Source organism: Fusarium subglutinans, assembly GCF_013396075.1.
Source record: "Fusarium subglutinans strain NRRL 66333 chromosome Unknown NRRL66333_c0000040, whole genome shotgun sequence".
Taxonomy (NCBI): domain Eukaryota; kingdom Fungi; phylum Ascomycota; class Sordariomycetes; order Hypocreales; family Nectriaceae; genus Fusarium; species Fusarium subglutinans.
In genome coordinates this window covers 1-15,951 of record NW_023502103.1, presented here as the reverse complement: position 1 = coordinate 15,951, position 15,951 = coordinate 1, and the positions used below count along the sequence as shown (strand labels likewise).

Genomic DNA, 15,951 nt, shown 5'->3' with positions numbered 1-15,951 from the left:
TTGCTCACTCAATCGCTTGCATCAAGTGTAAGTTCCAACAAGCCCAAGAGGCTTTGCCCATGCGTATGTACCTTCAGTCATCAATACGAGGTTACGCTGCATATGAACATGTGTCACCACAATGATGATTTGTTGCCTTTGGCCTAAACGTTAGCAGCAAATCAATTTATACCCTCATGATTTTCATGGTGTGAATCCTTAGCTGCATGCCAGCGCATTGAAATCAAGGTCCTGGAAGTAATATAACACCAAACTGCAGCGGTTGATGGCAAACCACAAACAATGCACCTAACGGTCAACAATCTAAATCGGCTGTCACAGACAAGAGCCTCGTTTTATTGCATTTGTCCATAAAAAAGAATAATATGTCCAGCCTTTACGCAAGATTTGCTCAAACTTAGTATCGCAAAGAAATGTAATAATACATTGTAGCTTTTACTTACCCTAAACTAAAGTCTATCGTTATACGCCTGCAAATCGGTATCAAGGAAACCAAACACAGGGATCAATAATCATTCTAATAAGGTGTGGGCTGAAGTAAGGCTTGATAAAACTTTGTTGTATAAATGAGGGAATATTGCTGAGGGACATGGTTTTCAAACAAAAAGTCTGCAATAGTCTTGGTTCTCTCGTGTGCGCTGAGGATTAAATCGTCGGAAGCCAAGCACTCTAACAATTCTAGGCAACACTTACACTCGACTGTATAAGGTATAGAAACTAACCTAATAGTCGTGCTAGTATTGTGTGTATTTCCATTAGGCAGTCTACCATCACTTCAACAGGTACCAATTTAAAACTGTGCTACCCCCAGTGATTGTAAAAGGGAGAATTCATATGTCTTTTAAAACTGCTAAAAAGTGGAGCTCCAGACTTTATCGAAAAGCTAGGTCGTGACGTCGCAATCAACTTCAGCCTGTCCACGATTTCCTACAGCTCAAAATTATCCAGGCGCAGCGCTTTCATTCCCGTCTTTGCATCCAGAAGTAATACAAAGAACCTATTTGAAGAACCGCGCATTGAACTTCACAATAAGCATCGCCTTTGCAAGAATAAAAGCTGTCGCGATATAGCTGCAAGCTCGCAACTATGACAGACTCACCACCAACGGAGCCCCGAGCTCGCTCAAGATCACCCGCTTCCAAGGACAAGGACGATCGCAAAAGTCGCGATGATACATACAGAGAGAATGATGAACGTCGTCAGCGCAGAGATCGCAGCAGGTCGCGCGATCGTAACAACAACCGCGACCGCAGAGATTCGCCTCCACGCAGACCCCGAGATCGATCGCGATCACCAGCGCGAAGACCCAGAGGATCAGGCGGCTTCAAGTGGAAGGGAGAGCGTCGAGATAATGACAGAAACCGCGACTTCCGCAGGCGGTCGCCGCAGCGACATCGGGATCGCGATAACGGCAGGGACCGGAACTATCGCCGAGATGACCGTGATGGAGGACGGGATAGGCAGCGAGATGGCGATCGGGATCAGAGAAGGGAGAGGAAAGAAAAGAAGGAAGAGAAGCCCAAAGCTCCTGTGGCTCAGGCAGGTGAGGAGATGATCATCGTCAACGTCAACGATCGACTTGGTACAAAAGCTGCTGTACCCTGCTTGGAGTCTGATACCGTGGGCCAGTTGAAGATGATGGTCGCCGCCCGAATCGGTCGCGACCCTGGCCAGATTATCTTGAAGCGACAGAGTGAGAGACCATTCAAAGATCACATTACCCTGGGAGATTATGGCATCTCGAACGGCGTGCAACTGGATCTGGAAATTGATACACGGGACTGAAAGGCATGTGGAAGCACTGTTCTATATGGGCTCTGGGAACAAAATTTTCAACGTTTTACTTTTTGTCTGGCGTTATCTGGATTGCACGACTAAAAGAATACATAATCGAGCAGAAACAATTTAGTCTGGGAATACTGGCGTGAGCCATGCCATATAAGAGAAATCTCATGAAGAGGTCGTATCCAAATTCATCGAAATCGGTAAGAAAAAGCGCCTCGTAACCCGCAACACGCCTATTGGCGACTCAGATCTTGTACCAAGATATAAAAGGAGGTCTATCGACCGAAAGAGTAGAAGAACCAACAGAACTGCGATGCCCTCAAAGTATATGATATATATGCTTCAACATCTTTTTTTTTTCTCGGACAACCAAGAAAATAGCCAAGGAGATATCCAACAAAGACAGGAAAGAGAGAACAGGGTCGCTGGAAAACAAACGAATGATGGTCATAAGAATTACTTCGAGCTTTTTCTTCATTTGAACATGGTGTTGGGGTCCCCATCGAATATCCCTGATTGGGTGCTGTAGCCTGAATCTTGCTCAAGAGCACTGCGGAGCAAGGACGATATTTGACCTTCGGGCTTCAGATTCTGAATCTTTTCTTCTGGCTGATGATGGAATTGAGGCTCTACCATCTCGACAGTGACTCGAAGCTCGGGGTTAGACCCCATGTGGTCAAAGTTCATGTTATTGAGATCATCATACGGCCCATCTAGCCACAGTTTCTCCTCGACCTTGGGTGACCGTTGCATGAGCCCCATGGATTCGCCAGCGGTAGATGGCACCCTTGAAGCAGTGGACTGAACCTGGGACACTATATCAGATAGTGACACTATCGCATCTCTATCGTAAAATGGCGTTGTCATGTCCTGGAACAAATTCGGGTCTGCAGTTGCAGCATCGAAACACGCCCCCAAGAGCATTTTATTTCCATCATTATACATAGGCGAATTCATACTTGCTGGTGCTTGCATGCGTGATCCTTGGCGATCGCTCGTAGCCGTTTTGTGCATCAAGAATGGATCAAAAGACTGTTGTGACAAGTTGTTTTGGGTAGATGCAGGTTGAAGCCGGGTTAAATCGCCATCTTGAGAGGGGTCCTGCGAGAATGCCTGCGAAGGAGTTTGTTGGAATGATGGCTGCCAATTCGAGTAGGGGTAAGAAGGGGGAAACACGCTCTGTGTTTGTGTCTGGGCCTGAGGTTGTGGATGTGCTTGTTGCGACTGAAAGCTGTAACCGGGAGATCCACCTTGCAGACCTCCAAAGGAAGTTGCTTGGCTCACTGGCGAGTAGGGAGATTGAGTGACCTCCTGAATCCCGTTTCTTTGCATGGTCTTCACCACACCTGCGACAAGCTCTGGTGGGGTATTATATATCATCAGGGCAATTGGTGGTTGGGCAGGCTGCTGGGCACTTTGTTGCTGCCATGATGAAAGGTGTGGTGGCGCCGCCTGTAGATTAGGTGGGTTTCTCGTAGCCTGCTGAGGAAACTGGTTGGGCCTCTCTGCCCGTGGCCGGTCTTGGGTCGCTGGAGAGAGTGTGGATGTTAAAGGAGCTTTTACTTTGCCCTGTCCATGGGGTGCTTTTGATACAGCCGGACGAAGATCGCGAGTGGGCTGTTCCGTGGCAGGTCGGCGCTGTGTCTGGTTGTTGTTGCTTTGCTGTCTCTGGTTGGTGCGACTGTACTTGTTTGCCACGCTTCGATGGTTCGACTTGCGCGGTGGCATGTTTTTAGGGGGGCCGCTGGGCTTTACGGTAACTGAACAGAAGGTGGTGTATAGAATGTAGACCTTCTTCTCCTTTGGCTGCTCCGCATTGTAATCACATAACGGTTCAGCCATATGATCTTGCATGCCTTTCTTATCAAACGTGCGCCAGCATCGTAAGCAGAGGGCCTTGCCGTAATGTTCTTGATCTGAGAAATCTTGTCCCTGCCACTCGTGCAATGAGTCGCATTTTCCACAGTTTCCTTTCGCTTTGATGAAAGGGTCGAAGGTTTGACAACTTGTTAGGTATTTACGAGCAGTATAGTATGGATCTCTTCCACGAACAAGACCATGATGATCGGCGGCGTGGGTGACGATGTGTGATATTTCATCCTTGCGGCCTGAGCAGGCATGCCTTTCAGGAGATGACAAGCGCTTTGGGTCGAATAGCCAGAAGAAACAGGTCTCGCAAGCGCCTATGAAATCTTCGGGCAGGACCAGATTGTTTGGGCGCCCATGTACTGGACCGCTTTTCCGAACATTGGATGAATTTGAGCCACTGGAAGCTGATAATGGTTGGATATTTCGAGTTTGCCGTTGAGACTCTTGTGTATCCTCAATCGTTTGCAGTGGCACACTTGTGCCTTGCTGGGGGAGTCTGGAAGGACCAGATGATGCTGTAGATGTACAGTGTACCAATTGGTTCTTGTGTCCAGACCTGTATCGCTTTGCGAGTTGATATTTGCCATTCGCTTCATCGTCGGTTGAGCGACTGTTTTGGCGCTTAGGCACCTTCTTTGAGCCTGAAGATGTGTCTGTGCCAGTTACCGACAAAGCTATCTGCTGAGGTATCGAACCACTTGGTTGCTTATAAGTACCACGCGTATGCGGTCCAGATATGGTAGTGGCAGCAGAAGAACCTTGGGGCGTTGCTAAACCCGGAGGTCTTCCTTCATCATGATTACCATTGTCGGTGTATCTTATTTGCCTGTCGGAAGGGGTACCAAATGGCAGAAAAGATTGTGATGAAGGCCTAGGTCTCTGCATCAAACGCTCATCTATGGATGTAACATTGTTCGTCGGGGTGAAGAACCGACTGCCCGGGCCCGTGGTACTGGGCGTACCAATTGCCTGAGTTGATGGCCTGCGGCCTCTTTGAAGCACATCATCGACACGGCCAATAACTCTGTAGTTATCAAGTTGGCGTTGAGGTAGAGATTGGGAAGTGATGAAGGTATTCTGTGATGGCTGAGAGTTTGGTTGATGATGGAGCCAGGTCGCTACTTGGAGACTGCTTCCGCGACGCTGCTGCTCCTCTAGCTGTTCCAACTCCCAGTCGGTAAGGTCATTCAGTCGTGGGAGATTGCCAAGGTCGATGTTTTCGTTACTCTCGACGTTCTGGTCGCTGTTCGCGCGACCCAAGCCCTGGTTTGATAAACCGTCCATGGTGATCCTTGATGCAAACCTCCCAATGGCGTTACAATGCGACGGGAGGCGGGCTAGTACACCCCGCTCTCAGCCAAACGAGGATGATAGCTGTAGTTATTGATGAGGTCGAGATGGCAGATTGGTGGCGAAGGTTTGGAAGTGATGAAGCAAACGGGGAAAGGATTGGGAGATGGAAGGTGAGGCATAACGGAACAGATTAAAGAGGCCCAACAATGGGAGTCCACAATGGGTAGGTAGGACAATGTGAAGGTATCTCGTACCGAATAAGGCTGCGAGATGGACAAGTTGATTGGCGGTCGAGGTTGAAAAAGGCATCCTTTCTAGTTAGCCCAACTCATTTTCAACCCCCCAGCGAAACTGCGCCCGACGATTTGGCGGAGGGAATATCATGGTGAGTGAGCTCGGGTCGAGATGCTGATGTTGATGTGTTGTTGGAGGTTGAAACATAGTTGAGATGATTTTGAGCCAACGGCGAGGACAATTGAGGGATGAAAACAGGGGAGTCTCAACGGTAAAAGACGTTGTCGGTGTTATTATTGGCAGCCCGTGGTTCGCCCACCTATGCCATTGCCGCCCATACAAAAAGAGGGGTATTAACTACCTACCTAGGTAGGCAAAACCACACAAATGTGTGCAAGATTGGTAGCATTGGGTAACAAGATGACCGAGAGTGTCTTGAGACCTTGTTTTTTTGTATGAGCAACGTTACCTCATGCCGTACAAAGGTACCTTAGCTAACGGTCAACACTCAATGCCAGCATCAGCCCCAAGACGACCAATCGAGAGGCCAAGAAATAGATTGCCCAATACTTGGGTTCCAGCCTATCATTGAACAAATTGACATAGCAGTGGCTGGTCTGATTAGTTTCAGTAGAACAAGAACATCAAATCGAAGCCCATTACTTACACAGTCTTTGATCTTTAATACGTGGGGAAGAAGCGGGCACCAGGTACTTATCGTGGAATCGGGTTGGCTTGCTATTCCGCGGAGTAGAAAGATCGCACTAATTGATATATCAAATCCGGGGAATTATTTGTATATTCGCCAATAAATATAAAGTAACTAAAAGAAATGCCGAACTAGACTACTAAACCGACTAAAAAGCTCCCCCAGACTCTCATTGCTATCTCTAGGGTACCTATTCTTAGAACTAAGGTATGAATGGATGGATGCTAGAAGACATACTCACCCTCTGGCTACCATATACTGGGCAACTGATTATTCAGTTAATAAAAAGTTCGCTAAGCTTATCTCAACCTCCAAAAAAACTTGATTTCGAGGTCTCATATCCTGGGCGTTCCGACAAATCGCCATCATGCTGCTGGTGGATTTTTTGATCCCCCACGAATATGGTAGCAAGACTTGCATTTTACCTCAACTCGTGAAACTTGAGGCGAACATGTCTGTGCTGGCTGTCAGTCACCGGATCACGCATGGAAAAAAAAAAAAGACCTTGAGGAGGAATGGCTCCAGGGCTACAACAGAGCCGCATCCAGCCCTGGATATTCACTATTGGTTATCGTCAATCAATCCATGTAATCAGGCATGACGCCATGAAAAGAAGCCTGTGCGCATACCGAGATCGCGCCCGAGTTAATAATTGCCCAAGATATTACTCTCATAATAAATTTCCATAATAGCATGTCGGTCAAATATTCCCTTTACTCCATAAACCGTAACTGGGCGTGGGCCAACAGATGCCATCCTAGCCCATGGTCTCTAACAGGGCTGAAGTGTTGCCCTTTCCGGCAAGTCTCGGCGCCGGCCACGAGCCTCAACTCCGAGGATCCAGGGCATTAACTTGAAGTTAGGGTTGCATTGACCAACCTGTCTTTGTTAGGAAATAGGCGGCGAGCTTGTTGATCGTGGCATCGACGGCGAAGCCAACCTTGAAGTAAAGCGGATCCAATGAAGCATTGGAGCTTATGCCATGGTGTATGATTTGCTCGTGTTCTCGAAGATCAATGTCAATGCCGCCAACTGATTGATTTGAAGCTATCAACTTCTCGCCACTCGGTGGGATAGATCTGGGCGACTCAATGCTGCCAATTTCCGTAGAAGGAAATATATAGGTAGTTTCTGAACGTCATCGCCTTATATGAATCCCTGCTTGCCCTAATTACAGGATACCCAGGGTGTCTCGTGTAAGAAGACTTCTGATGTTAAATTAAGGTACTAAAAATACCTAGTCTAAGATTATCTAAATCTATACTAAATCTGTACTAAATTATCCCAAGTTTACCTAAGGCTTTTTGTCACTTAGGATAAAGGCCCTAAGTTGTATTGCATCCCCTTGAGGATGTATATCTCATATGAATTCGGAGAGGTATCCGACTGTTGCTCGCATAACTCGCCGTGGCATATGCGCATGCCGAATCGTCCGAATCGACAACTAGTAGACAATGTAACATCCCTCGTAAATCTATTGTTAAAGACAGTTAAAGGGTGTAGGCTATGAGAGTCCCTGAGAAGAGACCAAGACAGCCACCAAGCTTAGCACAAGGGCGTCTTAACCTTGGAGCGTCCCGCGCGGAAGTTGTTTTACAAAGGCCAGAACTGAACTTTTCGATACTGGAAGGAGAATATGGACTATACAGCAAGTGTTGAACTTGTAAGCTGGAGCATGAGTCGTGTTGCAATATCGCCGAGTAGGTAAATGTCGATCATTCTGTGTCGAGGTCTAGCGTCCTGAGGAACAGGATTCGGAGAAGAATACCACGAGCTTTAGACCTTGAGCTCCAACTCCAAAGATGCCTCTATATGTTTAGAATTCAAGTTCAACCGCGAAGCATTCAAGCTCTCAGAGTCTCCAGTACCTGACCCAGCCTTTAGACCAGGCGAATACGTTTCCAAGGTCAAGGTGAAATGTTCCCTCAACCTACCATCACGGTGAAGTCTGTGTAATGTGATCGACGAATCCTTGCACCCTTTCTGAAATTCCCCAGACAATACCCCAGATGTTGAACTTGATTACCCCATGTTTGCGTATTCCCTCATGACAACGTCCCGTCATCGCTCGCATTCTTCATAACTCGACTGCACGGGTGGCGCCGTTGGGAGAAGATAATCGTCACTGCACTGTCTGTGTTTGGCTCAAGGGCGTGGAGAAGAGACTGTCAAAGTACTTGGATTAGGTTTCGGAGCCAAGAGAATTAGAACAGCCACTCTAGTAGTTGAGTAGTTTCGGAAGTTTAGAGAACTGTAGTATTCTTATTAGGTATTATATAAAGTCTGTCATATTCTGATTGAGTCGTGCTTCCTCGTTTCAAACAGTCCCATTAACACTACCTTGTAATCCAACATCCAGCACTCCACATAACCCCTTATTCTTCCATTACTACCTACCTAGTCATGTCTTCCAAAGGTGACAAAATCCTTCATGATGAAGATGAAGGCACTATAGAAGACATAAACATCGTGCCTACGGCAGACCTCCCGACAAGACTCGCAGACAGCGTCGCCTATGGGCCGGGAGGCATCCGAGGCGTTATACAGTCCCCCTTTGTCTTCGGAGCAGCCTTTCTCGCCTCACTAGGCGGCTTCTCTTTTGGATATGACCAAGGCGTTATTTCCATCATCAATGTCATGCCTCAGTTCCATAATGTCTTTCCCAGGGCAGCTTCTGGCTTTGGGAAGGGCTTTATGACTGGTATGCTGGAATTTGGAGCTTTCATAGGCTGTTTCTTCATGCCCTGGATGGCCGATAAGATCTCCCGAAAGAAAGCTCTGGCAGTTGTTGTTGTAATATTCAATATTGGTGGCATACTTCAGACTGCTGCCGTCAACTACGAAATGCTCGTCCTTGGTCGCACAGTTGGTGGAATAGGTGTCGGCACTCTTGCATTGGTAAGTTTCAAATCCATACAGCTTGAAGCACTTGTCTGAGATCTTTGCAGGGCGCTCCTCTTTACATCTCTGAGATCTCACCCCCGAATCTACGAGGTACTCTTCTGGTTCTCGAATCCATATCTATTTGTGCCGGTGTAGTTGTTTCATTTTATATCACTTATGGAACTCGCCACTTGGAGGGCGAGATTGCCTTCCGTCTTCCTCTTGGCCTTCAAATGGTCTCTGCAACAATCGTCGGAGTTGGAATCCTCTTCTTCCCTTACTCACCCAGATGGCTTGCCCTTGTTGGGCGCACAGAAGATACTCTCAGAAATCTATCTCGAATGCGTCGTCTTCCCCCTGACGACTCTAGAGTCCTTACTGAGTATCAAGGAACTATCGCTGAGGCGCAATTCCAGAAAACCGTGCTTGAGCGCCGCCACCCTGGTAAACAGGGCTTCAAGCTTGAAGTCTTGACTTGGTTTGACTTGTTTAGCCCCAAGACATGGCGAAGAACCGCCGTGGGTTGTGGGATCCTCCTATTTCAACAATTCAGCGGAGTCAACGCTTTCATTTACTATGCCCCGACTCTTTTCCAGTCACTTGGTCAGTCTGAGGAGATGTCTCTTACCATGTCTGGTATCTTCAATGTTCTTCAGCTAGTTGCAGTTGGTGTCTGTTTCTTTATCATAGATCGAGTTGGTCGCCGTCCTCTGGCCATCTTCGGTGGTGTTGGAGGTGCTGTTTCGTGGGGAATCATGGCTATTCTTGTTGGCGTCTTCTCCCACGACTGGAAGGCCAATGCAGCAGCTGGTTGGGGATCTGTTTCTATGGCCTTCATATTCATTCTATGTTATGGAGTTTCGTATTCGCCTCTGGGTTGGGCCCTGCCATCGGAAGTTTTCCCCAGTGCAACTCGATCTAAGGGTGTAGCCCTGTCGACTGCAACTTGCTGGATTTGTAACTTTATTGTTGGTGAGTCTTATATAGTCCTTTATTACAAGAGGCGTCTCTAACTCACATATAAAGGTGTCATTACTACTCCTATGCTGGAGTCCATTGGATTTGGTACCTATGTATTTTACGGATCCTGGTGCGCTATGGCGGTAGTCTGGGCATAACTTCCTAGTCCCCGAGACTAAGGGTCGATCTCTAGAGGAGATGGACCAAGTATTTGGTGACAACAGTGGTCAAGAGGAGAAGGAGATTTTGAAAGCAACTGTTGCGCAGGCCCGGAGTGCAGGCAATCCTATTCATCAGGTGTAGTCCGTATGCTACCCTAAAAGGGCACAGTCAATCCAGATTTGGTTCAGATATGAGATTTATGATGATCGCCAATGAAACCTAACAGACTATGCTTTCCTATAATATGAAAAATGCAATGTTTTTATAGCTGGTGAGCACGTAGGGAGCATTGCGCACCTTCACTACCGTCTCGCTATAGTCGAAGCCGCGTATGGAAGTGTTGACCTAGTATCACAATGAAACACTTGCAAAACCACTGGCTATTAACAAGGTATCAATCATTTTCTATAGTTAAACTAAAAATTGTACCTTCCTTACCTCATATCCCATTCTCCATGACCGTAAACATCCCAGTAACCCGAACACCAAAATGCAAATTTATTTTGAATTTAAGCAACCCATTTACGGGCGTTCAAGAAGAGCTGGAACCAAGGACCATATTGTCCCCACTCAGCCAGCTGGCGCTCAGGCTTCCATGAGCCAACGTCGGCCATGATGGTGCGCTCGGGGTGAGGCATCATGGCGACGACACGGCCGTCCCTGCTCTGCACACCTGCGATACCCTGAGGGCTGCCGTTGGGGTTGAAGGGGTATCTCTCTGTAACGGAGCCGTAGTTGTCGACATAGCGGAAGGGAATAAGACCTGAGTCGTTGACGGACTGCAAGTCGTTGGCAGAAGAGAACGCAGCTCGGCCCTCGCCGTGAGAAACGACTATGGGGAACGAGGATCCACTCATACCACGGAAGAAGACAGAGTTCTCGGATTTGTCTTCGATGGTCACCATCGAGTATCGGCCCTCGAACTGGGTGCTGGCGTTTTCGACTGGAAATGGTTAGCTTCCGCCGCCGCGAATACAAGCAGGATGACATACCGAATGTTGGCCAATGCTCGGCTCCGGGGATCAACTCTTTGACTAAAGATTGTTAGTAAGATTGAAGGACTAATGAACGAGGTATGAACTCACGTCGAGTCAGCATCTGACAACCGTTGCAGACACCTAGTGAGAAGGTATCAGGACGCTGGAAGAAAGCCTCAAACGTCTTGCGAGCACCGTCATGCATCAGGATAGACTGGGCCCAACCATTACCAGCACCGAGAACGTCGCTATCGGATGTTAGCATCGCTTCAAGAACAAGCAAATTCCGGCCCAACGCCGATAATGGATTTACTTACCCATACGAGAAACCACCACAGGCAGCAAGACCTCGGAATCCGTCCAGAGAGAAGCCGTCAAGGATATCAGACATGTGAACATCAACAGCGTCAAAGCCAGCAGCCCGGAAGGCAAAGGCCATTTCGGCGTGACCGTTGACACCTTGCTCTCGAAGAATGGCAACTACGTGATGTCAGTATGTACACGATTCATTCAGCACTTTGTGATCTTACCTCTGGGCTTGTATACCAGGCTCTTGATGCTTGTGAGAGCTGGAAGGCTGACATCAGCGGGATCAAACTTGAGCTTGTAGTGTAGACCAGGATCTCTGTTATCTTGAATAGCCTCGAACTCTGACTGAGCACACTCGGGGTTGTCTCGGAGCTTCTGCATCTCGTAAGAAGTGCTGGTCCACCACTGTTGGATCTTGGCACGCTCCATGTCGACAATGGTCTTTGACCTGTACTTGACAAGGAGAGACTGCTTGCTAGTAGGGCGAACATAGCCGATAGTCTTGATAAGACCATGGGGAGGACCACATGTTGCGAAGCACCTCTTGAACTTGATCTCGTCACCTCGGCGGATCTGGAACACAGCTCCCAACTCTTCGTTGAAGAGGGCATCGAGCACCTTGTCCTCAGACTCAGCAAGGTTGTCAAGAGAAATATCAGCGCCACATCGGCCAGCAAACATCATCTCCGCGACAGTTGTGAGCAGGCCACCATCAGATCGATCGTGATATGCGAGGACAATGTTCTCCTGATGAAGCTGCCACAAAGCATCAAAGAAGTCACGGATGATCTGAACATCGCGAACATCAGGAGATTCGTGACCAATCTGACCAAGTGTTTGAGCAAGAGCGGAGCCACCCATGGCGCGGAAGCCCTGAGCAAGGTCAACGAAGACAAGGACAGACTCGCCAACCTCCTCAACACGGCGAAGCTGGGGCGTCCATGTGCTGCGGACATCTTCGACCAAGCTGAAGGCTGAGATAACCAGTGAGACAGGGGCAGTGACAGTCTGGGACTCAGAAGTGTCCTTGTCCTTCCAGGAGGCCTTCATAGACAGAGAGTCCTTCCCGACAGGAATTGAAACACCAAGTTGAGGGCAGAGCTCCATACCGATAGCCTGGACAGCATCGTAGAGAGCAGCACCTTCGCCAGGGTGACCAACAGCGGCCATCCAGTTGGCTGAGAGCTTAACACGCTTGAGATCGCCGTTGACGGGACCAGGCTTGATGTCAGCAGCACCAAGGTTCATCAAACTCTCAACAACAGCCATACGGGCTGATGCGGCAGCCGAGATAAGAGCGAGGTTGGGCTTCTCACCCATAGCCATGGCCTCACCACGTCGCTTCCTGTCATCAAGACTGAAGCTAGTAAGGGTGACGGCGACATCTGCAACCGGAGTCTGCCAAGGACCAACAAGCTGGTCTCGAACAGACAGACCGCCAACAGTACGGTCACCGATAGTGATGAGGAAGTTCTTTGATCCAACAGAGGGAAGATTGAAAACCAACTCTGTAGCTTTAGTGACCAAATCGCCAATGTCAGAGCTGCCGCAGTGCTCGGTGAGACTCTTGACAGCGTCAAAGGGACGAAGGTTCTTCTCAACACGCTGAACATCCTTAGAGATTCGTCGTCCAGGAGGGAAGAGAACATCCATGGGAAGATTAATGGGATCAACGGGAGGCTGAATAGTAGGCTCACGATCAGTGAGAACAAGCTTTGAGACACCACTCTCATCCTTGGTAACGGCAGTTCCGACAACGGAGAAGCCACATCGCTCTCGTCGACAGATACTAGTGAAGCGATTGAGACCATCCTTATTGACGAGAAGAACATATCGTTCCTGAGCCTCGTTACACCAGATCTGAAGAGGAGACATCGAGTTATCGGCGCTCTCAACCTGTCGAAGTTCGAACTTTCCTCCAAACCCAGCGTCCTTCACAAGCTCAGGAAGAGCGTTTGAGAGACCGCCAGCACCAACATCGTGGATAAATGCAATTGGACTTTCTGGTCCAAGGGCGACGCAAGTGTTGATAACCATCTGGGCTCGTCGCTCCATTTCGGGGTTTCCACGCTGAACACTGTCGAAGTCAAGATCCGCTGTGGCATCGCTGCCAGTGTTGGAGGAGGCAGCACCACCACCAAGACCAATCAGCATAGCAGGACCACCCAGGACAATAACATGGGCACCCTCCTCAACATGGCTCTCTTCCTTAAGAGCATGTTGGGGTCGAACGCTACCGATACCACCCGCAATCATGATTGGCTTGTGGTATCCTCTGTACTCTGGAGCATCGGGTCCGGCCTCGTTGGTAAGAAGAGTGCGGAAAGTACCGGTCAAGGCAGGACGACCAAACTCGTTGTTGAAGCGAGCAGAGCCAATTGGGGCCTCCAGCATAATGTCAAGACTGGAGGCGTAGTGAGAAGGGCGTCCAATATCAAGCTCCCATGGCCTCTTGTTGCCGGGAATCAAGAGATCAGAAACCCAGAAACCGGCAAGACCAGCTTTGGGAGAAGAGCCACGTCCAACAGCACCCTCATCTCGGATCTCACCACCGCTTCCGGTTGCGGCACCGGGAAAGGGGGAGATGGCTGTGGGATGGTTATGCGTTTCAACCTTGATGAGAGGCTGGACAACCTCACGGGTGAGCTTCCAGCTTCCGGTGGAATAGTCAGGAGCCCAGTAGTTACCCTCGTCACCGGAAAGGCTATGAGTCAATGTTAGCAAACAAGCCCGAATACTCAATCTCGAACTGGAATTGTATTTATGTAACCAAGACTTACACGGCGGCGTTATCAGAATAGGCGCTGATGACATATTCAGGGTTTAATTTATGGGTATTCTTAATCATGCCAAACAAGCTGTTCTCCTGGCTAACACCGTCAATTGTCCACGAAGCATTAAAGACATGATGCCGGCAGTGCTCAGAGTTGACCTGAGCAAACATGAACAGCTCAACGTCGTTCTACTGAAATCAGTAATTGATTTTCAACGCCGGACTTATGAGTCATACAGGAGATCGACCAAGAGCAGTGTACTGTTTGACCAAGTACTCCATATTAGGTTGGTCGAGACCAAGCCCAGCCTGTTTGTTATGCTCCTGGAGAGCGGCCAAAGGACCGCGCTCATCGGAGAAGATGTCGACGACGACGAGAGGGTTTCGAGCACCATGGGCGAACATGGTATCGAGGGCCGGTGGAGAAAGGCTGAAGAATTCTGTCATGCGATCATGCAGGATGTCCCGGAAACTCAAATCCTCCTCTCCCTTGAAACCATCCTCGAGTTCAATACGGATGACTCGACCTCGTTCGATGCGGTTAACGGTCTTGAGATCGCAGACTAGGGCGATGCTGGTAGCTTTGGAGCTCCATGGGGAAACGTTCCGGGGGCTGACGTAGATATCGATGGAGTTCTTGTTATCGCTGGTTGAGGGAGCATCTGCAGGCTGCTCAATGGCGTCAAGGATCTTCTCAATGCTGCCGAGAACGGCGGCATCCTCAGTCTCGAGGTCGAGGTAGTATTGCCAGGAGCCCGTGAGCTTAGCAACCTTGACGGGACTCTGATCGTTGATGCGCTGCACGAGCTTCTGAACTTCAGAAGCCGTGTAGCACGACTCGCCGATCAAGACGTGGTGCATGGTGAATGGATTTGCGAGTTCAAAGCAAGATACGCCTTGACGCTTGTACGCCGACGTCCTGTAGCAGGAAGAAAAAAGTTTTTGGCGGGGTAGGTGGGATGTCCTGATGCGGGGGTAAAGTTTCTCCGATGATTACGCTGTTGCGCTCTGGTGCCACCTTATCTATAGGCACTGGAGATTAGTGGAGATCTCGTGGAAAGCCTTTTTGAATTCTAGGCATAAAATATTCTTTGGACTGTCTGATATTCTAAGTAATTGCTCACCGATACTCTATGTTTCTTTATATCCGTCATAATCCTGTTGTGACATGCTTGAAGCTCTGCACATTCCCTCAGCGCGAGGCAGGGACTCTTGGAGCTCTCAGATGAGTCTCCGAGTCGAAAGTATCAAGTCAGTGCAAGAGGAACTTATTCGCGTACATGGTTTCTACCCTGTAGAGCGAACATACTAAGGTTACTGAATTAGACCTAACTTCCTCCTACATACCACTTTCTTAGCACCTTTTACTAAGGAAGCTATTAGTAATACTAAAATACAGAACTAAACTAACTATCTAAATGCCCTTATAATACCCCTGCCTATAGCAGGCATATTAGTAAGTAGCCTTTTTAACCTTAAATAGCAAATACCTTATAATCTGCAATCTATTGCTTAAAATGCCTAGCTTATAGGATAGAAGTATCTTCTCTTAGATATAATAATCCCTTAATATAATAACTATAATATAGCTTTTACTACCTTATATAGTAAGTAATAAAATAAAATTACTATACCTTAAGTTACTATAAGTAAACCTAATAGGCTTACTATAAAAGCCCTAAGCCTACTTAATAATAATATCTTTAAATATATAAATATTATAAAAGAAAATAATAATATTAGTATAATTACTAATAATAAAATCTACCTTATAGGCTATAACTATACTATAAATATTTATACTAAGATAGAAACTAAACTAAATATTTTTATAGCTTTCTATAAGGCTATTAATAGTATTAAAAATACCTATAAAAGTATAAAAAACTATACTAAATAGTATACTAATACTCTAGTATAAAGCCTAATTACTTACTAAATAAAGTTACAGGATAAGGCAGCTATAGTACTAAAGCTAGTAAAGAGAAATATTACTA

The 15,951-nt window shown here is 47.7% G+C and overlaps 4 protein-coding genes across 4 annotated transcripts; 2 read left to right on the top strand and 2 right to left on the bottom strand.

Annotated features, from left to right (window-relative positions):
• Nucleotides 1-1,086: 1,086 nt before the first annotated feature.
• Nucleotides 1,087-1,785, top strand: FSUBG_4387 (ubiquitin; the record flags this gene model as incomplete). The annotated part of the gene is made up of 1 exon (XM_036682370.1): nt 1,087-1,785. The coding sequence occupies one exon, from the start codon at nt 1,087-1,089 to the stop codon at nt 1,783-1,785; it is 699 nt and encodes a 232-aa protein (XP_036540003.1).
• A 474-nt stretch (nt 1,786-2,259) lies between these two features.
• Nucleotides 2,260-4,938, bottom strand: FSUBG_4386 (uncharacterized protein; the record flags this gene model as incomplete). Its single annotated transcript, XM_036682369.1, has 1 exon — nt 2,260-4,938. The coding sequence occupies one exon, from the start codon at nt 4,936-4,938 to the stop codon at nt 2,260-2,262; it is 2,679 nt and encodes an 892-aa protein (XP_036540002.1).
• A 3,355-nt stretch (nt 4,939-8,293) lies between these two features.
• FSUBG_4385 (quinate transport) lies at nt 8,294-10,036 on the top strand (the record flags this gene model as incomplete). Its single annotated transcript, XM_036682368.1, has 4 exons — nt 8,294-8,788; nt 8,839-9,745; nt 9,800-9,838; nt 9,900-10,036. 4 exons carry the CDS (start codon nt 8,294-8,296, stop codon nt 10,034-10,036), a joined length of 1,578 nt encoding a protein of 525 aa, XP_036540001.1.
• A 368-nt stretch (nt 10,037-10,404) lies between these two features.
• Nucleotides 10,405-14,815, bottom strand: FSUBG_4384 (phosphoribosylformylglycinamidine synthase; the record flags this gene model as incomplete). The annotated part of the gene is made up of 7 exons (XM_036682367.1): nt 10,405-10,838; nt 10,888-10,929; nt 10,981-11,120; nt 11,190-11,352; nt 11,403-13,885; nt 13,962-14,143; nt 14,192-14,815. The coding sequence occupies 7 exons, from the start codon at nt 14,813-14,815 to the stop codon at nt 10,405-10,407; spliced, it is 4,068 nt and encodes a 1,355-aa protein (XP_036540000.1).
• Between the last annotated feature and the right edge of the window lie 1,136 nt (nt 14,816-15,951).